The sequence below is a fragment of the Simochromis diagramma genome, unplaced genomic scaffold (genome assembly GCF_900408965.1).
Source record: "Simochromis diagramma unplaced genomic scaffold, fSimDia1.1 OVJJ01000343.1, whole genome shotgun sequence".
Lineage (NCBI taxonomy): Eukaryota > Metazoa > Chordata > Actinopteri > Cichliformes > Cichlidae > Simochromis > Simochromis diagramma.
In genome coordinates this window covers 15,190,937-15,214,972 of record NW_024386831.1, presented here as the reverse complement: position 1 = coordinate 15,214,972, position 24,036 = coordinate 15,190,937, and the positions used below count along the sequence as shown (strand labels likewise).

Here is a 24,036-nt window from a genome sequence, read left to right as displayed (position 1 = left end):
GAAAATAACGGATCGCGTGCGCGCGCGCTCGAGACAGTGACTAGTGATTAAGATGCTTTATTATACACCTAATTTAAAACCTCTGTTAGAAGAATGGTTACATCACATATATTAAGGAAATTGTGTTTGAGTTAAAATAGCAATGAATGTGTTAAAATACTGACGTGAGGATGACGTCGCGTGTGTGTAACTTCAGTAATATGTCCAGAATATGTCACATGCAGTCAGAACTGCTGGTGACGATCATACTACTGTCCAGCAGATGGCGCCATCAGACTGTTTATTGATCTGTGTGCGTCCACTACCCACTACGATAGCGTCACACAGTTGCTGCAGATTTGTTGGCTGCACATCCATGATGTGAATCTTCTCTTCCACCACACCCCAAAGGTGCCCTATTGGATTGATCTGGCCCCAGACAGGATCTGATGGCTCTTACATGCTGTGGAGACACTTTGCTGGGACAGCGTGGATCCACTTCTCACTCAAAAGCAATTCAAAGCTGTTCTAACATATGTAATGGTAATTTTTCTTTTTAATTTTTTTTACCCACTATCCCTCCTTCTTTGTCTTTGTCTCTAACTCATAGATAATTTTTGTTGGTCACCCCCAACAAAAAATCTTAGCATCTTCAAAATCTCCAGCTCATGTTGGTCTCCATTTCCAAACCATACATCAAAGAAAGTCTCACTACCATCTTGTAAATCTCCCATTTCACTTTTGCTGCTCTCATTGTGATGCTCATTTCCAACCACTCCACCTTTCTTGCACTCTCTTCTTTACTTCTGTCCACTATCTTTTCCTTGGCTGATTGACCACCAAAATGAATTTGCTTTAAGTATGTCTTTGTCTTTTTGCCCTTACCGTTTTTTCTTTTTTGTTATTGGAATCAGGGTTACTACACGAAATCTGTCAGTAGGTGGCAGAATTTACCAAGCACAGCGGTAAACGGTGGAGCATGCTCCACTGTGTCAATGTTTATTGTCTTTTTTTTTTCTTTCTAAAAGTCATTAAAGATCAGTTTGAGTTTGACAGTAAAAATCTGTATCTTCAGTATCTGAAGGTGAGTCATCACCAGGTCGGCAGGTTACTACAGGATTCTCCAACAATAAAAGCATCACACCTATAAAACAGGAGTATATATAAAGCAAACGCCATTCTGTATTTTATGAAAGGGGAATCAGTTATACTGTGTTAGGCTGAGTGTTACCCCAGTGCTTTACCTTGATGACGCCGTGGTATAGCCCCGGCATGTGCGCTGACTGTTTTGCATGACATGTCAGCGCACCAATCAGTTGCAGAGGAGCTGATTGAGTCTACTTCCCTACACTGGAATAGCTGAGGGGAAACGGACGGACGGCGATCGCACACGGATATCTCATCATCAGCAGAGCCTGTGCCGTCAGATCGCATCTGAGAGACCTCCTAGATACAGCGGGCCATCATTTCTCTTTCGACCCGGTCACAGTGTCTGCTGCAGGGAGATGGCCGGTATTCTGGCGTGGTTTTGGAATGAGAGATTCTGGCTCCCTCACAATGTAACCTGGGCTGACTTAAAAAACACAGATGAGGCAACGTTTCCGCAAGCCGAGGATCTCTATCTGGCTTGTCCTTTAGCATTCTGCATCTTTATGATACGACTGGTTTTCGAAAGGTGGGTCGACGCGCACATGCGTTAATCCAGGTGGCTGTGATACGGTCTTCTATTGTCGAAATATTCCGGCGAACGATGCAGCACACTCCGCTGTCCATGTGTGTCAGTCTGGTACCTAAACAATGGCATCTTGTCTGGTTAGCCCACAAATCACTAGGGTGATCATCTTTCTTTCTGCAGGGCCGCAGCGTTACGCGCTGTCTGCATTTGATGCATCTGTCGAGGCACACACACATGCACACGCTGTGCGGCCAAGTTACCATACCTGGCCAATCCACTCACCGTCCTCTTAGCCCAAACCATAATTTCTGCAAACCATCGTTCTAAAAACCGTTTCCTTTAACCTATCTTATCGGTGGGGAGTTGTGTTTTGGGTTTTTTTTCACTGCTCCATTTGTGATGTTTTGCATGTTGCATGATCATGTGTCTGACCGTTAAGCCACGATGGTGTCATCAGAGCAATGCTTGTCATGAGAGTTTCTTTACAAAGTAGTGAGTGAGGCCTTACATTTCCACACTAAGCCCTCATTTACGCTCAGTAACAAAGTTAAAATGATCCGATGATGTTTGACTTGCTGGTTTTTCGTTCATGAAATATATGTCTGTGTAAGGGGAGTTTTTAATATCAGTATTATTATTTTTGTTCATGTAGACAGCCACGTGTTAACTTTAGCAGCTGACTGTCAACTCTTGTGTACTTTCTCACCACATCTTGACAAACAAGTCACACTGTGGCGTCATTTACTGTTTCTTCATCAATACTACGTGGATACTACACTTCAGCAGTTCAACACATAGGTGTTTTTTCCCCTCTGTGTTAAACCGTTTGTGGTCAAAAGATCTTTACAGTACACTGTTATTCAGCACCTGCAGAGAAAGAGTATGCATTACTGACTGCTCCAGTGTCCTTAATTTAAAGAATAAAAGAAAAGAGACTGAGTCCTTTAATATGTAAATGGTGTCATGATCTGTTTTTTGCAGGTTTATTGCCAGACCATGTGCCATGGGCCTGAAGATCCAGACTAACGGGCCGCAAAAAGCACAACCCAATGCCATCCTGGAAAAGGTCTTCACTGCTATAACCAAGGTTGTCCACGTTTTCATTTTTTTTCTAATTATCATTCAGTTATAGCTTAATAACTGAACTACATCTAACCTATGGAGTGTTTATATTTTCTTGACAGCACCCAGATGAGAAGAGGCTGGAGGGTCTCTCCAAGCAGCTCGACTGGGATGTGCGGACCATCCAGCGCTGGTTCAGACAACGACGCAACCAAGAGAAGCCCAGCACTCTCGCCAGATTCTGTGAGAGCATGTAAGACAAACTATAATCAAGACATTCCTCACTTAGCTGCACGCCATGTTTCCTCTGCACGCTTCTTTTTCTCTGTAAACATCAGAGTTTGTGCACTGGTGCTTAACTTTTGGTCGCAGTTGTTGTGAGTGTAGTCATTTGAATCGGCTGCGCTGTTTTACCACTTATCAACAACACATCTGTGACAGCAGTAAAAGCAGGCATGGTTAATGATTTTAAAAATCGAGCTTGTTTCATGTCTCTGCAAGTTCATTTTCATACGGTATGGAACTGAAGGTAAATTGTGTGGGTGCACATACTCATAAAAAACAAATTAGGGAAATGGAGGCAGGAATGTAAAGGGGAAATTTGAGGGCTGTAGTGACAGATGCTCATTAAAATCTTCACCTTGTTGGAGTTATTTTTTTTTTTCTTTGACAATCAATGTCAAATTTAAAGATATGAGATTTGAGAAATGACACAGAGGACAGCAGAGAACCAAAATAATAACTCGATCTGAAACAAAATTGTCCTGTCCAACTTGAGAATTAATCGGACAAGCATAGAACAAGATAGGAGAAGAGATTTGAATTTAATTGAATTTAAGATAAACTCCTGATACTGTTCAAGTTGTAAGCCAATCAACCTTTCTTTTGGATCTCACTGTCATCTCATGGAGTAATTATTTCAAATAAATCAAGACTAGAACAGCAAGGGAAGAAAAAGAGCATTTTAAAATCTTAAATTGGGATCCTGCTAAGATGAGAGGGAGGCTCTTTCTCAAGAGCTGAATTGATGTTAAATTGAGCTGAGGTATGCGCAGGAGAAACACACTGGACACAGGCGATATATTATGTTAAATTTCCCTCTCTTCCAGTTAGTGTTATGTTGAGTCTTCAACTGATAATCAGTCAGCGATCATTTATTTCAGCTTTGTGGTCAAATTCAAGCAGAAATGCTGGTGTGGTCCTTTGAAAGCTTATAAGAGGGCTGCTTCAGTTTTGGTTAGTCAGTGCTGTGTCTTACATGGCTTATGAAGATTGCAACATAAATGCTGGTGCTGCTGTTGGATAATAGTCCCAGTGCGAACCAGCAAACCCACTCAGTCTGTAATAGAGAACTGGCTAATCTGCAGTAAAGCATTTGCCATCAGGGAAATGGTAGTTACTTGGCGTGTGATGTTAAAGGCCAACGAGCGAGTGTCGCTGTCAGAGCAGGGTCATGTCTGACACCGGTAGAGCAAATCTGGCAGTTCGAGACACGGGGAGCCTCACATCTTCTGATCTGCCTGAGGCTGCTGTTCACTCAGGAGACCACTGTCGGCTGATTAGACTACTGGACTCCTGTTACAAGCTCAAAGAAGAATCTGAACACAAAAAAAAAAAAAATGAAAAGAGAGATTCGATTTGTGTCTGTATGAAATATGTAAGGGCTTTTTGTACATGCTTTGCTGGCATTCGTTCGTTCAAAGCAACACCCGTGCCGAAACTGTTATCTGCACTCGGCATCATTGATAGCAGACAACACGGGGCTTTGCAATAGTTTGTCCAGGTTGTGAGTCTCAGTTGCCCACAGTGCAGTCCTCCAAACAGGCTGGCTTCAGTGCTTCTAGCAGTGATTGTGCTCTAATTAGGCCCTCATGCACAGCTGTTACAGACTGATAGGATTCTTTGTCTCGCAGTTGTCATGATGGCTGATTTTGTGTCTGTTCTTTTCATTATGCAGACTGGGAGCATGTAGTAGACACATTTGGTCTGAAAATAATGAAGGCTCTGCATGGACTTTGTCTCCCAGCTTTTGTTACCCAGACAGACTGCAAAAAAAAGAGAGAAAAAAGTCATCCAGTCAAGTGCAAGTGTACTATTTTTTTTCTTAGCAACAAACCTGCAATAACTTTGTTTATATAGAAAGGAAGAAAATCCATAAAGAAATGAAAACTCACTCAGACTAAGAGGCTTCACAGTAAATTAAGATTTTGCAGTGTACTTGGGGAGTAGAGCCCTTCCTCTTTTCAGTTCTTGGTCGTTACAGGCTGAGGCAGGAGCTCGCTTTGATGTGCTCAACAGCTCCAGTTGTCTGATCTCATCTTGCTCCATTCTTCTTCATCGTTGCGTTCACTGAGAATAAAGAAATTATCATAAAGGATAAAATTACCCACTTTTTTCCTTTATTTTAAAGACAGTGACAAAGAATGTCTGTTACTAGAGTTAATACTATTAAATAATGATGATTTTTAACCTTATATTATCTATGTCAGGTGCCCCTTAATATTTGATGCATAATTAAATGGACTGCTACTAAATCCAAGTAATTTTTTTTTTTTTTTGCTTTCCACATTACAACCAATTGAAGTGGATTATTCAGGGAGTATTCTTTGGAAATGCACAAATTCCTCCTACCACGTGGTACATAGGAGTGCAGTTTTTTCATCTCAGCACAGAAACTAAAAACAGAAGAAAAGGACAAACACATTCTTCCAAATTAAATTCAAATATTTGAATTTAAATCTCATCTTTTCTTTTTTTACTAAAGGACAAGTACACTCAATAAAGGATTGTTTGCCCTCGTAAACATGAAGCATTATTTTTGATTAAAATACATCTGAAATATATAAACTCAAAGGTTTACTTATTCAAATAATTAATCACTGAGGAAAATATGCTTGGTTTAAACTGAATGTATATCAGCCAAGTTAATGTCTTTTGAACACATCCCATTAAATTCAACTTTTTACATTGTGCTTATGCAACAAAATTACATAGAAATGTAGTCAGACTACCTAAAGTCAGCATTTCAAACCATGTTCCAAAGGCAGAATCTGGATATCACCCAAACCGAATTTTCAACAGCAGTCCCTTGATTGATACCCTAATGGTTCAAGCATCCCCTAAGATTGCATGCTATTGTTTCAAATACTACAAAAAAGCAATTCCCTAAAGCAAAATACAAAAGAAAGCAAATCACATGAGCATCTGTATCCTGATTTCATGTGCAGAAATGGCAAGCTGAGGTGGTTATTGCAGTTCTGTCTAGTTTTTGACCAGCACTGACTATTGTAGAGAAAGTTTTAAAATCCAACTCTGCTTTCAGGGGTTTCAGATAGCTCTGTCTTTAACTGAAAATGCAGTTTCAGCAAAAGACATCCATCTTTTCTATATAGTTTAGAGTTTTCAGTTAATTTTCACGTGGGTATTATTGGTGACGATGCCTCATCTAAAGCTACTTTCACAAGGGGTTCGATTTGGCTGAGTTTTTACACCAGATGCCCTTCCTGACAGTTCCTGGAAGCAAACCGGGGCTTTTTTTGATTGTTAGGAGAATGTGTAAACTACTACATATTCCTCATCTAACAGTTTAAAAACTGTTAGATGAGGAATTAACCAAAATCATTTTCAGATGGATAAACAATACAAACGTGCAAGAATGCATGCACTGAGTGCACGTTGAAACCAGGAGTCAGAGAGAGAGAGATGCAAAACATAATGACCGCACCAATATAATTGCAAATAAATGAATCAAAGGTAAAGCATATTAAAGCAAGATTAAAACCAAATAAATCAAAGTAATAAGAAAAGAAGCAATCGCAAGACTGTCCAATTTACATCTAAAAATGTCAATAACATTTCAAAATGTTTCCTAACTTTTAACTGGATTAAAAGTAGATTATCGAAAATGAATTGATGCATTTAAACTCTCCAGAAATATATCATTATCAGCAGCTGAGACTACTAGCATCCTCATTACTGCTTTCCCTCTAACAAAACGTAGGTGTGGGAGTCTCATACACTTCAGAAGCAGTTTGCCAGACTCCAAGCTGACAAGTAATAACTATGATTGTGCTCAGCAGATGCTTTTAGGGCAGCTGAGAGATGGGTCATTTACATGTGCATATCAAAGAAGACAGCTACACACGTTATCCCTCAGCCTGCTCGCCATGTTCCAGCACCACGTTAAAACAAACTGGCACTTAACAAGCTTTTTCATTTCAGTAATTTTTAAAATCGTGTCTATGTAATTAAACCAAAGTAGACAAATATACATAGGTAGGCGGTGCACCTATTACTACCTGAATAATATCAGAGCTGTTACTGCTGATCTAACTGCAATGAGGGGACAAAGCTTCCTGACTGGTGAGTTTTGATAAAGCTGGAGACTCATGCCTAATTGTTATGTTGAACAGTATGAATGCAGACAATTGCAGCGAGCTGGTGCTCAGGCTTCCCACCTGGAGAAGTGACAAAGGTAAATTAAATGAGCCAGTACGATCTGCTTTTTATGATTTTATTCCAACACTAGGCGCTACCTTCAGAATAAAAGCAGCCTCATTACTGAGTTTTTAATCAAATCAAAGTCACCCCTGCAATTATTTCCTCCCTCAAGCAATGTCCTGTCTAAACAGGTACATTTGAGCTCTCCGTGATTAGTTGAGCTGTCTAAATTTGAAATCCAGCCTTTCATCATACGTAAAAAAACAATTTATTAAAGCATGATTAAGCACTTATAAAAAGACGGTGTTTGTATCCGAGCATTACCTTAAGCATATGCGCTGTATGAACTATAGTTTTTATGCCTAAATTTGCACAAGAATAATCCTATTAACCACAGCTGATACACGGTATTGTTTAGTTAAAAGTATAATTGGCTAATAGCTTTTCCATCGAGTGCACCAAATACACAGCAGCTCTTAGATAATTAAATTTTAAAAGGTGCCAGTTTGCTCAACTGTCATCATCAATTTGAAAAAGTGTAACTCATAATGACAAAACTCAATCGCTGCCTGACGACAGGGAAAAAAACTATTCAAAGGAAGCATTTGTGAGTCATTGTGATTGCACATATATAGCAGTGATTCAGTAGCACTTGTAAAAGACTCTTGCAGGCTTCATCAACCAGTTGCCATGCAACAGTCTTTACTGTGTTTCAGGTAGACTCGTCCAGCTGATTTGCTCTTACAATACTGTTGATCAGACACAAAAAGCAGTTAATGATGGCTTCCACAAGCAGCACGTCAATGTGGTAATAATTCCTCTAGTATTCATCGCGAGTAACAGCTCGTTCCTGCACAAAGGAGCCGATGTGGATTTACCTTGTTCTCTTTCTTTGAGCGTTTATGAATCGTGGAGTTTCAGGGCCTGCAGCTGTCCAAAGGTGTTTGATTTGAGGTCAAACAACCACACCGCGCAACCTTTAAAGTATGCAAATGCTTGTTTCACACGACAGGATCCACATCGTCTGTCAGTGGATGTTTTCTTCCGTGTCATAGAAGTCAAGCTCTGCTTTGTTCCTCTGGTTCGATTCGTGGAGTTATACAACTGTATTCAAAAGAGTTTATGCAATCTAAAAATGCAGAGACATACCTTTACACTCAGGCATCTATAGTAACTTATAGTAATCAGCTGAACACAATAACTAGTGTTATTAGACTGACTGTCTATTGGGCTCACGAGATGAGTGAGTCAGTCTAGTTCATATGAGGGTGAAAGTTCATCCATAGTTGTGCGCATGTGTGTGTAACAGATAAAAGATCTGTATATCTAGAATAAAGCACTTTGTGAATGTAAATTGTGGTGTAAAAAGTCAAGAAATACTAGAAATACCCTGCATCAATCTCAATCCATTTGCCAGCTTTTGCCTTACTTTTTTATTTATTTAAGTTAACCACTGCAAATATTACTGCTGTTCTAAAGAAAAACTGTGGAAATCTCTGTCCAGCTGTCACCCGTTTGGTGTGCGGAGATGCATTAAAAAGGATACTATAAGATAACAGTGACATCTCAGAGGACTGAAATATTTAATGAAGTCATCACAGTTTCTCCTTGTGGGCTAATTTGACTCCATTTAGAGACACGAATGAAATAATTGGCGTAATGCAGCTTGCACAACTATGGAAGCTGCATTGGATAGGAGGCTTGCTAAGGGGCCAATCTTGAATCATTCCTCCCAATTGATGACTGGGATAAGTAGGAGGTATTTTATAAGCACATCTTTGATCACTGATGTGTCAGCTGAAGCAGTTTCCTTCTTGTAAGCTCGAAGTCAGACCTCGTGATGACTTTCCCGATCATTGTGTAGCTGTGGTTACTGTAATTTATGTGCAGGGTTACATAAAGCAGAGAAGGGTTGGGAATGGACAGAGTGAGTGTTTTTTTTCCCCCCTCCAGACCTCACAAGGGAAGTCAGTGACGTCTTATTTTCATTGATTTGCCCTAGACTGCAGAGTTGAATAAGAAGCCCTTACGCCACTTCCAGTTCCTAATTACAGGCATAACAGCCACATTGTGAGCCACAGCGTGTTGCACCAAGGGATTAAACAAAGTAAATAGCATACAGCACGAGTGGTATTACATCAGATTCTGGAAAACATTTTGGGATGCAGGTCATTATTCTCCTCAAAATGGTCTCAGAATGTGTTTTGTTTGGATTCTGTAGAAAACAGAAATCAATGTGCAAAAAAAAGATAAATATAAACAGCTGCAAATATGTGTGCACTGCAGAGCTAGAGGAGGCTGTCTTTAATACTAGTGTTGCTCCAGACTAGACCAAAACTGAAATCCACTGCTGTTAAACACATTTTTTAAGGTTACACCCCCAAAAGAAAAACTAAAGATTTTTGTGATCAGATGAGTCTATAGTCATGATCTTTTTATTTGTTTCAGGTGGAGATTTACATTCTACTTATACATATTTACCTACGGAGTACGATTCCTTAAAAAGGTAAGTTTTACTTAAAGAAGAGTTTCTGTAACAGGAGCTGGATTTAATATGGATCTGTGAGATGTGAAGCTATTTTCTAAACCACTTAAAGTATAGCGGTACATGATAAAATTGAATTAAAGTGACTAATTTTATAAAGACAAAAAAAGGAAAAGGGAAGGCAGTAGAGGAATAAAAATGACCTCTAATCAGTCAGGGGGTTTTCTGTGTTACTATAGTGACATGTAGTTTTTAACAGCTGGAAGCCAATGTTCAAAGGAGCTTCTGTTGTGTGTCGCGTTATCCCGTGTAAGAAGGGCCACCTACTTATACAAAAACAAGGACTTGAAATAACTAAGATGATGACATTTAAAGTGGTCATCACTGCTATTTAATTAATTAAGTGACTTTGTCATTGTTGGAAATTGTGGCTTTCCTACGGTGAGTAGTGTAAGCGTGTTATCAATAAAGCATGGCTTTTTTTTTTTAAATGCCCCTTTTATGACATATACCATTTAACCAGATGTTTAGCTTAACTTTTAGGGTTACCACACCTAAAACTATACCCGTGTAATGATAATATTCATATTGACCATTTTTCATGTCCTGTTAAAAGATATTTTTACCTTCATGAATATGTATGCATGTATGCAGTGCCTTAAGCCTACTATGTGTAGTTTAGGGGCTTCCCAGTGCTTCCAGTTGAAACGGTGTTTCCTCTTTAAAAAGCCTGACATTCCAGCAGACACATCAATAAGCCACACTTTGTAGAGTTCATACATTTATGGTAACAAGCCAGTTAAGCAAATTTGACTGAAATATGTGACCGAGATAGGTTTAATAGAGTTCATGCATAAATTCATGAAAATCCGTATATTAACACAATCACAGCAGTGGCTGAGACAGAGCAGGATAAATCTCTCACAGACACAAGTTGCATGACGAAGCACTTTGTGAAAATAGTTAAGTCCCTGGCAGCCGCTGCTGCAGGCTCCAGCCTCTGCGGGATTTATTAATAGAGCGGGTCTGGAGAGGAGTGCAGGAGACGTAAACTCAGCCCCAGTGATGGGTCACTGTTTGCTTATAACACATTTTTTTAGCATCTCAGTTGCCGTCACTCTTCTCATCTTTACGTCACTACTCGAGATTTTTGTCTTATGGTGGTGTGAGCAGAACATAGCAATTTAGCATTTATTGAGTTTTATATGAGCCAAAGAATTGCTGCTATCATTGCCCCTCAACAAGTCAGTCAAAGTTTAATAATATTTTTTATTATATTGTTTGATTTTCTTTGTCTAAGGTATAAACGTACTGTTCTCATCTCTTGTAGACTCCATGGTTATGGAACACTAAAGAGTGCTGGTACAACTACCCTTACCAGGTAAACATTTACTCTGCAATGTTTACCCATCCTTTGCGATCATGTTACAGCATTCCTGGATTTACTACCTATCAAATATTTATTTTAACTCTGCTGCTTTGTATGTTTATGCAGCCGCTGACTGTGGACATCCATTATTACTATATACTGGAGCTGTCTTTCTATCTGTCGTTGCTGTTTTCCCAATTCACAGACATCAGGAGGAAGGTAATTATGAGCACATGTCATAAAAAAAACACACATCATGCATGTCCAGTGGCACAAATCATCATTTGTTTGTTAGAAGGGAAAAGAGAACAAGGTTATTTACTTACTTATTTGTTTTGAATCTAGAAAAATGTGTTGTCCTTATGCAAGTGTAAGTAGCACTATCACAGAAAAGACATCCCGATCCTTTTGTGATTAATGTTTAGTCTGTTTTAATCAGTTTGATTGTATCATCACTGTATAAATTAACTAAACTTTAACACGAAGCCGAAACACTTTATTCTAACTAGTTTACAAAAACTTTGATTAACTACATTTAAATAATCCCTTCAGCCAATGACTGAACTTAAAGGTGACTTTATTGGGTACACATTCCTAGTACCAGGTTGGACCTCCTTTTGCTTTCAGTGCTGCCTTAAGTCTTCTTGGCATAGATTCAGCAACATGCTGGAAACGTTCCTCAGAGAGTCTGGTTGATAATGACATGACGGCATCGCACAGTTGCCGCAGGTTTGTCAGCTGCACATTCATTCATGTGAATATCCCATTCCACAACATTCCAAAGATGCTCTATTGGATTGGGATCCAGTCACTGTGGAGGCCATTTAAGTATAGTGAACTCCCCACACCATTACACCTCCACACCACACCAGAAGCAGTCTGAATCATAAATACAATGCAGGACTGATCCATGCTTTCATGTTGATTATGCCAAATCTTGACCCTATGGTCCAAATGTTGTAGCAGGAAGTAATTTTGGTGAGGCCGTGTGAGTTGTCTCCTGTTCTTAGCTGACAGAAGAGGCACCCAGTGTGGTCTTCTGCTGCTGTAGCCCATCTGACTCAAGGTTCAACGTCTTACATGTTCAGACATGGCCTTCTGTATACCTTGGTTGTAGCCAGTGATTATTTGAGTTACTTTTGCCTTCCTATCAGCTTGAAGCTGTCTGGTCATTTTCCTCTGACCCCTGGCATCAACAAAGCACTGGATATCTTTTTTTTTTTTTTTTTTTTTTTTTTGTCCAGCGTGTCTGGCACCCACAACTACGTCTGGAACCACAACCATTGTTCAAAGTCACGCTTAAATGCATTGAGTTGCTGCCATGTGATTGGCTAATTAGATAGTTACATTAACGAGTAGTTGAACAGATGTACCTAATAAAGTAACCACTGAGGGTATAATGTGTCACATTTGACAAAATGATTTGTGTTGATGTGTGTGCTGAGATATATGCACCTACTGGCAGTTAAGACAGTAGTTAAAAAGGAATCTTTTTCTTCCCAGTGTTGCAATAAATCACTATAACCGAAGATCCGTATATTATTAAAAACACTGTTCTATAGAAAGATAGGCTACATATTTTGCTTATCTGCAAGCAGGTAAATAAGTCTTTTTTTCTCATATTTTGACTTTTTTCTAATGCAGTGGACTTTCTTGTACACAAATTAATAAATGTATATTTGTTATGATTTATATAAAATCATAACAAATATGTCTTATAGTTAATATGTAAAATAAATGCTTAAGCTAATTTAGGTTCAAATTACTATTTTACTCAGCTAAAGCAGTTTTTTTTTTTACCTGCTTTTTTGTTTATCAAGTGTGTGTACTTTAATAGGTAAATATATAATCCTTTATTTTATTAGCGTCTTATATTTTAGCATTGTTCACAAAAACACAAAAAGGATGAGATTCAATTTTCTGTTTAACTATTAGGACCAAGTTTTTGGTTAAACCCTAGAGCCAGCTTCAATACACTTCTGTATACTACTCTGAGATTACTGCAGTCACACAGAGCATATGTCTTGTGGTTTTATTGTGAAAGGTTTTTGCACGTACATAGAACAAATCAGGTTTCTGGCACAGGTCGCGCAGCTACAACAGTGAAACTGCATGCACAGCACCAGGACTCTGGAGGCAGCTCACCTAATGTAAAATCTGCTTTCACAAATAATCAGGTCTATTAAAGTGTACCTATGCTCATTTCCACTCCATTTTTCTAGACTTAACTCTACTAAAGCTGATAGCAATCTTTGCTCTTCAAAATAATCCTTCTCCTGGATTATAGCGCAACCCCTCAGTTCACCCATTGTCTGAAACGAGCCATTTTAGCTGATATGTCTGTGGAGCTACATTTAAGCCAACTTTTTTCCTTTGTTCTGATTGGCTAGCTCTCATAAACAGGAGGGGTGTATAGCACCTCGCTTTGATATCATACAGATTCATCAGTAGAAAAAACTGTCTGAAACAGAGCGTTTAAAGCGATCAGAAATTGGTTTAGGCCTATAGGGTGTGAATGCATGTACGCTGAGTGATTTAAAACTTGTATATATCAGTCACTGTAACTTTATTTGTACGACAGATAACAAAGAAAAAGATCATAGTAAAAAAAAAATCCCTTTATTCTCTGCTGTGCATTCTTTTAAAGAACCAACGTGGTCTGTGTCTAAGCTGAAAGTCAGTCCATGGAAGCATTCAGTCATCTTCATCCCACTTCATCTTTTTTTTTTTATGAAAATGGCCACACTTTTGGCTCATTAAGCATCAATTTGCATGCCTTCCAGCCATGATCGTACTCCTGTCTCCACTCCATCCCAGCTCTGCCCTCTATTCAAACACACTCCGCTCACTGCACTCACAGCAGCAAGCAGCAGCAGCCCTCACGATGCCATGCTGTGTATGCCTTCACTCTGTCATCTCTTTGTTGACTGTTGGCATGTTGTCTGTTTTTGTTTCTCCTTTCAGTTTTTTTCATGCACAGCACTACGCTGAGGAGGTCCTCTGCATCCCCTGCCAATTTCAGTATGTTCCCCCTGCACACTCTTGCCTTGCTTTCACTCTCTATCTTGCATCATTACTCTTCCTGCTCATCTTCTCTCCTCATTCACTTGCCACTTTGGACTGGTTCTGGGTGCTTTAAGCTGCCATCCTCAGATGATTCAGTAGCTAAAGATTTGTTAGAGGAATGCCCCCCTTGTCCCCGGCCCAGCCCCTTAGTCATCTGGAGCTCTGTTCAAAGCTAGAAAACCTAACGGCTCATACCAATATCGTTAGTTGTGTAGTTACAGCAGGGATTGTATTGAAGAAACATAGCTTTTAGCTCACTTTCAACTCTAAAACCTCATTCAACACTTAAATGTTTTAAAACTGCAGCCCTGATATGTTTAAGGAAGATAAAGAAGCACACAGGGCCCAGTTCCTCCAACACTACACCACACTGTAAAAAGAAAGCAAACTGTTTTCTCAGTGGGATCTTCCCTTTTTGAGACACATCTGTGCCTGAGATAGTAGGATGTGTGAATATCTAGTTGGGTTTTTTTTTAAACACACTACTGCAGAAACTGTTGATAAATGCTTGGGCGCTGGGGGTGTATTTGCTATTTTTGTTTGCATAAATTGTAATATGTGCAGCATGCAGTAACATTTTAAAACTTCTTTCTATAGTTATGTGACATTTTGCTGGATGCTGTTTCCCCAGGATTTCCTGATCATGTTCCTGCACCATGTGGCAACAATCTCTCTGATTGTATTCTCCTATGTGAACAACATGGCACGAGTGGGAACTCTGGTCATGTGTCTGCACGATGCAGCTGACGTGCTGATAGAGGTGAGGATCCGGGGAGAGACTTAAACACTGTGGATGGATAGATGGGTGTGTGGGTAGAGTGATTTAAACACAGTCTACACAGTATGAACAACACACCATGTAACAACAACTCTATGCATATACTATATGAACAAAAGTACTGGGTTGCCTACACATTACACCTACAGGAGCTGCTCAGCCATAGAAACCTATGCCACAAACGGTACATAGTTTTTGTGTGAAACAGTGGCAAAGTTTATGCATTGTGCATCTCAGCAGTCCCACTCTGTAACTTTATGTCATTAGCCACTTTGTGGCTTTGTTCTTGAACACTTCCACTTTGCAAGTATGCCATTTACAGTTGATTGTTGAGAGTTTGCTTGTGAAATTTCTTCTGAGAGCAAAGAAATTTCACCGTGCCACACTCAGTGAGGTCTTTATAACGATCCACTCTTTCACCAATATTTGTAAAGGCAGACTGCATGTCTAGGTACTTGATTTTATACACCTGTGGCAATGAAACTGAAAATGTCTGAATTCAAAGATGAAGAGGTGTGGTCCAATACTTTTGTCCATACAGTGTAGATTAGATCTAAATTGCATTGCATTGAAGGTATTGTGGTAGTTTTTGTTCTTTAGCGCATTCAACTTGAAATACAAAGCTGGCTACTAAACTAAAAAGTCAAAAGAATGAATGAAAAAACTACAGTTGTTGTTTGGAGTTTACATAGACTCATCATTGGCATGAATGTTGTAGTAATTTTGGGCTTTTAATGATTTCTTTGATCTCTTTTCTTTCTGGGGTGGAATGATTGTAAAGCATACATATTTAATGACGTTAAAGAACCAATAACTGGGTGCACAAGTTTTCATTTATTTTGGATCTTCTCTCATCCACACAGGGTCAAACTTATTCATATATTATTCACTGATATTTGGGTAAATGTCCCCATAGCAAGATGCATCTCAGCTAAACACTTTTGGTAGCCATCAACAAACTTCAGCCATAATTCTGGCCAATATTTGACCAATCATCGTAGCAAAACTGGTAGAGTTCTTTTCAATTGGTCGGGTTTCTTTTAAGTGTAGTCCACTCATTTTCAATAGGGTTGAGGTCGGGGCTTTAGGAAAGCTATTGAAAGCCAGATCCACCCATCATTCCACCCTGGAATAAGAACAGTTCAAAGAATATGGTAAGATGTAGCCACAGAGATCCCAAATATAAAGGTCTTGGATATTACATGACCACTGTGGTTCATTTCATGGTTTATGTACAAATTCACTGAGTTTGGTAACAATTCCCATTTTGACCAGTGTCCATCAGTATTAAATGAAGAGCAGGATTAGGTTTAGAGGACCACATTGTTTTTTAAGAGAAATGAACATATGTGGTTTGCCAAAATCAACACCTGGTTTAAATGGTAAAAGACAAGAAGAAAAAATGCCTGACACACCAAAACCTGAGTGAAGCAATGACCTGGATTGACCTATTGATAACAAGATTATTAATTTAAAGAAAAAGTCCTGCACACCAGGTCAAAAGCACTCAAAGAGGTAAGTCTAGAGAAAGCACAGAGAAAACACTTTAGTGCTTCAGCTATGGCTCCCTTACATTTGTCAGCAGAACTGGCATGCCAGCATTAATCAATACTTTTACTGCTGACCGAACTAAAAGGGTGAATGTAGGGGCACACAGGAGCAATGTGCATGCATCCAAACACGTTTGAAGGGATTTCTTTCTTCTGCAAGACAACAACCCCACGCATCCAGTGAAAACAACCTGAAAGAGCCTTTCAGGATAAAGAATAGCCTTGCCAGTCATCTCATCTCACCTGATCTTGTGATCAGTCACCTGATCTCTACCTTTAGTAGACCCCACAACAAGCAAGAGCTGAAGGGATGGGAGAGCGTCACCGGGGACGTGGCTGTATATATGTATGGGCTAATGGCTGATTTTTTTTTTTTTTTTTTTTTTTTTAATTTCCACAAATGTTGAACATGAGGATTTTGTTTGGCTTCATGTTTATCTGCACATTAGTACCCTAATCTAACTACACTACGTGCAAAACAGGCTTCACCTCCCACACAGCTCTTTCAGCATTGATGTAACCTACACACATTTAACAGACTTTAATGTAGTGTTTTTTTTTAATTCAAACTGGAAACATGAGTTTTTTCCTTTTTTTTTAATGTTATTTACATTAATTTCTGTTTCTTTTTTTAACCCCAGGCTGCCAAGATGGCCAACTATGCCAAATGTCAGATACTGTGCAACTTGCTATTTGCAATGTTTGCTATTCTCTTCATAAGCTCCAGGCTGGGAGTTTACCCCATCTGGTGAGTGTTATTTGCTTCTTTGTTGTGTACCATAGTTAGCATCCTTCTAAAGCCAGGCTTCAGTGCAGGTGTGTTAGCCTTTTGCGTTTGCATGCATGTGCTCACACGACTTGCGGAACGTTTTTTTTTTTAAAGCAGATGCCTGAGTTGCTCTGCTTATTTTGGCAATTCATCTCTGAAAATTTAGCCATCAAGATCTCAATGGCTTTTTTTTTTTCTTCTTTTTTCTGCACAACAGTTTGCAGTTCAGACAGAATCTCTTTGAATTTGTGTTGCTAAGTAATAGTTACTATGGATACCACAGCTTTAAACTCTCAAAGAAAGCCAAACATATCAGTAAATGAAAAGCAGATCATTATGGTTATTGGTTTATCTTTGAAAACTGTGTCTAGAGTTTGATGGGATTGTTAAAAACATCAAAGTGATTTCCACTCAAAAAGAGCTTTCATCGTTTTGTGGCGCTGCTTTTTAGGTGTTTTACCTTTAATTTATTCGTCATTATAAAGCAGAGTTAATCCATCCAAATTTCTGTAACAGAGAGAAGAGAAGATTAATTAAATGTTTAAAAGATTTAATTACTCTCTAAAAGCTTGAATTAATTTCTTCAATAACTTTGCGAATGGCAGTTATTATTTGCCTTTTTTGACTGATATTTGCAGTCATAAATAAATAAATTCAAAATAAAAAATAAAATAAAATAAATACGTTTATTTTAGTCGTGCGCACGGAAGTCATTCCACAGTCATCTGTAGCCACAGCGTTATCACACCTTTCACAAGTGAAGAGAGACGTAATTTCGTTTTCCAGTCAGGCAGCTGCAGCCGTCTGCTTTTCTTTGAGATACCATCGATTCTTGTTCAGCACAAAAATGCTGTTTTGAGTTTATAGAATCAAGATTGTCTTCGATAATTAGGGGCTTTCTGGAGAAGTGCTTTGAGAAATATTTGTCAGTAAAGTCTTTTTTTTTTTTTCCAGAAAGAAGCTTTTAGCCGGCACCCCCACATCCTCTGTCCTCTGTTCATACTGTAATATAATGCTCCCATACGCTACATTTTAGTCAGCCCCCACCACACCCGTAGTAAAGTTGTCATTACTGTAAAGCTGTTGCCATGGCTTCAGTATCTGGAGGATGATTCACAGAACGAATTGGAAGAATTGTTCCAGGGTTAAATTTAGACCCTTAAAATTTCAATCGTGTGTCATGTGAAGTTAGGCAACACACTGATTTTTCTTACAGTGCCAACTTCAATTAAATTTTAAATTATTGCTCTACTCATATTGAACTATAAATAAAACACTCACATTTCTGTCTCCCTTTTCATGAAACACCTGGATTTTAACAATGTGTTTGGAGCAGAGCTTTCTTTCTTTGGCTTTGTGTACTCGCCCCCAGGACACGCCCTAATTCACCAAATGAGGGGGCGTGCTTTAGTTCTTTATGTCAAGTTAATTTTCTCTGTCTCCCTCTGTTGCTATGGAAGGATTTTAAACACCACCTTGTTTGAGAGTTGGGAGATTATAGGGCCCTACCCATCCTGGTGGGTCTTCAACCTGCTTCTGATCATGCTGCAGCTGCTCCACTCCTTCTGGTCCTACCTCATAGTGAAGACAGCATGCAGAGCCATCTCCAAAGGAAAGGTGAGTCACTAAACCCAGTTCTTTTGCAAAATCCTTACCTTTGTATCTAGGTTGCTGTGCTGCTAGTGCATCTATAAATAGTGTGTGGTGTTCTGATGGGCCATTTTTTGATTTTCTCTTTCTGTTTCCTATGCTAACCTGCAACATTCAAGGTGGGAAAGTGGAATCCGTTACATGTAAGTACATGACATTTTGTACAACTTTTAGTTTTTCCTCATATTTCTTGCAGCTAATGTGGTTACTGGCTGAAAGCTTCTTATTCATGCTATTCATGGTCCCTGAGGTGGAAAACTCCCTAGCTTTTCCTGTACCACCCTTTTGCAACTTCCTCTGAAATATCTGAACCTCTAGAGGATGGATTCACTCATAATTGTGGACAGACATTTGGGTTCCCTAGACAATCGATCCAATTAGGTTTGGTGGTCATTTAACTCATTTAACTTTTTAACTGGTGCCGTTGTCATCAAAGCACCAGAAGTAGGAAGAGCTTAGTAAATTGTTTTGTTTTAGCGATTCCCGTCCACTCTAATAAATTAGCTAAACTTTAACATGAATCTCTTTCTGTGTTCACTATCTTCTAGTGGATTCGAAAACCTTGCCATGTCAGATTGGCGAGTGTTTCTATTGTTAAGAAGCATGAAAGGCCTCTGTTGAATCACTTTTTAAGAACATTAAGTCCATCGCGTCAACAGGTTTTTAAGCTTTTTCGGTAAATCTTACAGCACATGGTCCCTATTGTGCCAAGATCACTGAGACAGACAACAGATAAATTGGTGCTGGCAGTCTAAGGAGCTTGGAAAGAAAAGCATCTGGACTTCTTTAAGTTTCTTGAAGACGTTTCACCTCATCCAAGAAGCTTCTTCAGTTCTAAGGTCAAATGGTGGGGAGTCCCAGATTTAAACCCAGTGGGAGTTTCCCCCCAAAGGACAAAGGACTCCCTGATGATCCTCTACCTAATCACATGAGCCAAGGTGTGAAAGTGGGTGTGGGTCACAATCAACCAGGGTTTCAGGTGAGCTCATTGTGAAACCTGGCCCCACCCTATCATGTGATTTCCTGAGGTCAGATGGCCCAGGATGTGAGTGGGCGTTAAAGCATCTGGGAAGGGATCTCAAAACTGGATTATAGATGGCAGAACGTTGGTGTCGTAAGCCACCGCCTCTGTTCAAAGATGGTCGCTCATAGTGGACATAAATGGCTTCTTTCACTCCTTTTCAAACCATCTGTCCTCTCTGTCCAAAATGTGAACATTGGCATCCTCGAAAGAGTGACCTTTGTCCTTTAGATGCAGATGGACTGCTGAGTCTTGTCCCGTGGAGGTGGCTCTTCTATGTTGTGCCATGCGCTTGTGAAGTGGCTGTTTGGTCTCTCCGATGTAGAGGTCTGGGTGAAGCGTCTTCAAGCAACTCAAATAAGTCCAGACGCTTTTCTTTCCAAGCTTTCTCTTCCAAGACTACGATGACCTGGATGACTGAGAACCTTCACAGACACATTGGTGCTGGCAGTTTAGCTGTTGAGCTCTCACTTTACATAACGTAAGGTCGGCAGTTTGAATCCCATCCTTTAAAGATTTGGCGTTTGTGTTACTTTATTTGCTGCTCACCTTGATTCTCCCATCAAAATGTTAAAATGTCCAAGGCTTTCCTTTATCACCAGTGACAAAACTGATGATATTCCTGTTAGCCTCAGCTTTAACGTGGCAAATTAAGGTCTGTTACAGTTTTTGGATTTAAAATGTAATACAGTAATACTTTTTTTCCCTTTACTAAAATATAATACTCATATTTGAATACATCTGAACAGCTTTAGTCAATCAAATCTATCCAATAGATCTCCTCTGGTAGAAACTCTTAACTTTGCCACTGCTATATGCTGTTCTAAAGTCAAAGTTCAGAATTACTTTTAAGCAGTTGTGCTGCTAGTCTGTGGATGTCATCAGAAAACTTTATTAAAGCCAGAAGGAATTAGTTTTTTACAGATGTTCGTTTAAAATATACATATAAAAGACAGAAAATTGAAACTCTGTAAAATCTGAATACTTTATTAAAAATATGTAAAATATAAAATAATGAGGACAAAATAGGGTACTCAAAGTGCAATGATAAATTAAGTTTATTAAAACAATACTATGTATATGCAAATAGTCTGGGTGTCATAAGGAGGAGTTATAAAGTGGGCTGTCCAGCCTGAGATGGAGAGGGGTGTGAAGGATTGTCCAATATTGCTAGTAACTTGGACAAGCATCCTCCTCTCTGAAACCCAGGATGGCACCAGCCACTACAGACTTATCAGACTTATAAAACATCCTGAGCACCATCTAGCAGATGTTCAAGGAGATGGTTTTGACCTTTCTTGTAGAGGGCTTCTGTGTTTTTAATAAAATCCAGTTTACTGTCAGTGTGAGCACCAAGGTAAACCTCGCTGGTATTCTCATCCTCCTCATGTCCACAACCATGTCTCATGATAATTAATAGATTGTTTCATCTTTAAAAATGAAAATCAAAAATTTTATTTAAAAAAAAATGTGATCAGCCAGCAGACCACCTTATTTCATCCTTTGACATCCTGAGAAAATTAAACAGCGCTCTAAACATTTTAAAAAGGCACAATTATTTTATTGACTCTTGAGGAAAAGAACTGTAATAAGTATATACTGCCATTAAACTCCAGCACAGCAGCTTTTCCTACCACATGCAAAGAGTTGATATTCAGGCACCGAGGTAACTATCTAAAGGATGAGGCTAAAAGATTTCCTGACACACAGCATCACAGTTGGTTCATAAACAGTAATCATGAATTGTAATACGCTGTGAATCAGTTTTTTAATCCCTGTAAATTTTGTGATGCAGGTGTGCGCTGCAGGAGTTTAAAATTCCGGGTTGCTACGAAGGAAAAAACAGAAGAGAAAATGGTTTAACTCATATGACAGTGCACTTGACTAAATTTGAATCTATGAATAATAATGTGTATTTTGAATAAAAGCTTGCAAAACATTAAAGTAGGTTGTTTTAAAAAACAAAAAAATCAGTATTGTCCGTGTCGTGTTTCAGTTAAACTGTCCAACATGTGGCCATTTGTGTATTTTCTCTAAATCAGTGTGGCAGATTATCTGAGAAATGATATGATAATCATATTAATACGGTAATAAGCACGGTAAATGTGTGTTTTGGACTGGTAGAAGGAAACAGTTAAACAGTCACAGTGGCTATTTTTTAATAATTTTTTAACATTTTACAGACAAACAAGCAATCAAACCACAGGTCTCCCTATTTCATGTATGCGAATAGATGTTATAGCTTCTTCTTCTTTTTCTATTTTTTGCCTGATATTGATTGGCAGCTCCCGTTTCACATGCAAAAGCCATTTATAACACCGTTATGCTTGGCTGCCTCAGATAATGAAACAGATAAGAATTTTAATGAGGAAAAAAAAATGTAATCTCCAGCCGCCCCTTTCTGTTCCGCAGGTGTCTAAAGACGACCGCAGCGACATCGAGTCCAGCTCTGATGAGGATGACAGCCCACCGCCAAATCAGAAGCACCACACCAGCGCCACCAATGGGACAAACAAAAGTCATGGCACCAACGGCTACCTGATAGGAGCCCCGTATCCCGACGAGCACTGATATCACAAGAGTGGAGCCACGCTACAGACACCATCAATTCTTCTGTGTGTGAGAGCGTACGAGAGGGTGTGAGAGAGAGTGTGTGTGTGTGGTGGGTACATGAACAACATCGCCTGTCTGGAAGTTCTGGATAGATTTAGCTAAATGCAGTTTTGTTATTGATTCTTCACTAATTTCCTTCGACAGTTTACTCTCCTCATCTATATATTTACATCAAACTGCACTCAGTGAAATATCAAAGCACTCCTATTGATACAACCCACTCTCTGTTTAACCAGTGAATGAAAGCCTTTCACTCTATGGTGTAAGCATGCTACTCTAACATACAGTGGTCTGGCATACTGGGGGTGTGTTTTCTCCTATGTTTGTGTCATTCTATGTTATTTATTTATAATTTTTTTTATAAATAAGTTTGCAGACTGTAGTTGGACATTTATTCTACATCTACGACATTCTTTGATGTCAGTGTTAAAGATGACATACTCCTGAACAAGTAACAGTAACGAGTATTAGCAAAATGCTAAAGACCTGGGTTTACTTTTAATGCTACACCTCCAAAGATATGCCACAACTCACAAATGGATAGTTATGTGACATTCACTTACACTTTAAAATTCATTCTCCACTCAAACTGTATATGAGATGTCAATAACAGTATTATGTGTGTGCATCAGACATGGCTAGATGCTGTATTCCCTGTTGAAGCATTTTGTTAATTATTCTGGTACATTTCTGGTAAGCGTTACATTAAAGGCCATTTGTCCTCTTTTGAGGCAGACAAGAATTGTTTGAATAGTTCAATAAAAAAAACAAAAAAACATGAAGATTGCAAATATGTGCGAGTGTGTTGAATAAGCTTAATCGTGGAGGTAGCATGGCTCATAACTGCAGTGTACACAGTTTGACTGTGACAATTCAAAATGCCTGCTGTGAAAAGAGGCTACTGTGAGACACATTAGCCTCAGTAACACACAGACAGCATTCAACCTCCTCCCATTGCTTCTCTGTGCACGGTTGCTTAATACCTCAAATTTATACTACTGTAGATCTGCTGGAGCGTTAGGGTGAAGTTAGGAACTCAAATGCTGGACACAGAGGTTGACAAGGTCAACACAACAACAAAAATATTGATTGGGATTCTCAGAAGGAGATAATACACATTGAAATGTTACTTTTGAATAAATATTTTAAGGATATAAGTTATTAAGTAGTTAGAGCTGAATAATGTGCAGATTTGATACAAAAGGTAAGAACAAAATTGAAATGTAAAAAAAAAAACCAGAAGCACAAGAAACAAACATATGGAGCACAAATATATTATCTTATGAGGTAACGAAAAGCCTCTGTGGACACATACAGACCCACCAATAAATGGGGCAGACAATCACAAAATCTCCAGTGTTAAATTAACACTAGAGAGTGTCTATATGGGTCCACTCCTCTGAGTGTTAAATACAACACTGTTGAGTGTTAAGTTAACACTTTTGACAGTGTTATATGTTTAAAAGTAACCTAGTCAGTTTTGAAGATTAACAAAGACTAACACTGAGCAGTGCTGATTTTCTAACACTGGAATATTTCTAACATTTTGAGTTATTTTCCAGTGTTAGAAAATCAGCAC

The 24,036-nt window shown here is 39.0% G+C and overlaps 1 protein-coding gene across 2 annotated transcripts; it reads left to right on the top strand.

Annotated features, from left to right (window-relative positions):
- The first annotated feature begins 144 nt into the window (after positions 1-144).
- On the top strand, positions 145-23,235 carry cers6 (ceramide synthase 6). Of its 2 annotated transcripts, none has more exons than XM_040028175.1 (11): positions 145-522; positions 2,636-2,741; positions 2,839-2,969; positions 9,605-9,662; positions 10,972-11,022; positions 11,137-11,229; positions 14,708-14,836; positions 17,046-17,152; positions 18,634-18,790; positions 18,943-18,966; positions 22,257-23,235. In XM_040028175.1, the coding sequence occupies exons 2-11, from the start codon at positions 2,658-2,660 to the stop codon at positions 22,413-22,415; spliced, it is 993 nt and encodes a 330-aa protein (XP_039884109.1). In that variant the 5' UTR covers positions 145-522; positions 2,636-2,657; the 3' UTR covers positions 22,416-23,235. The 2 variants fall into 2 exon arrangements, with proteins under 2 accessions (XP_039884109.1, XP_039884108.1); XM_040028174.1 differs by lacking the exon at positions 145-522 and adding an exon at positions 1,202-1,654.
- Positions 23,236-24,036: the final 801 nt, after the last annotated feature.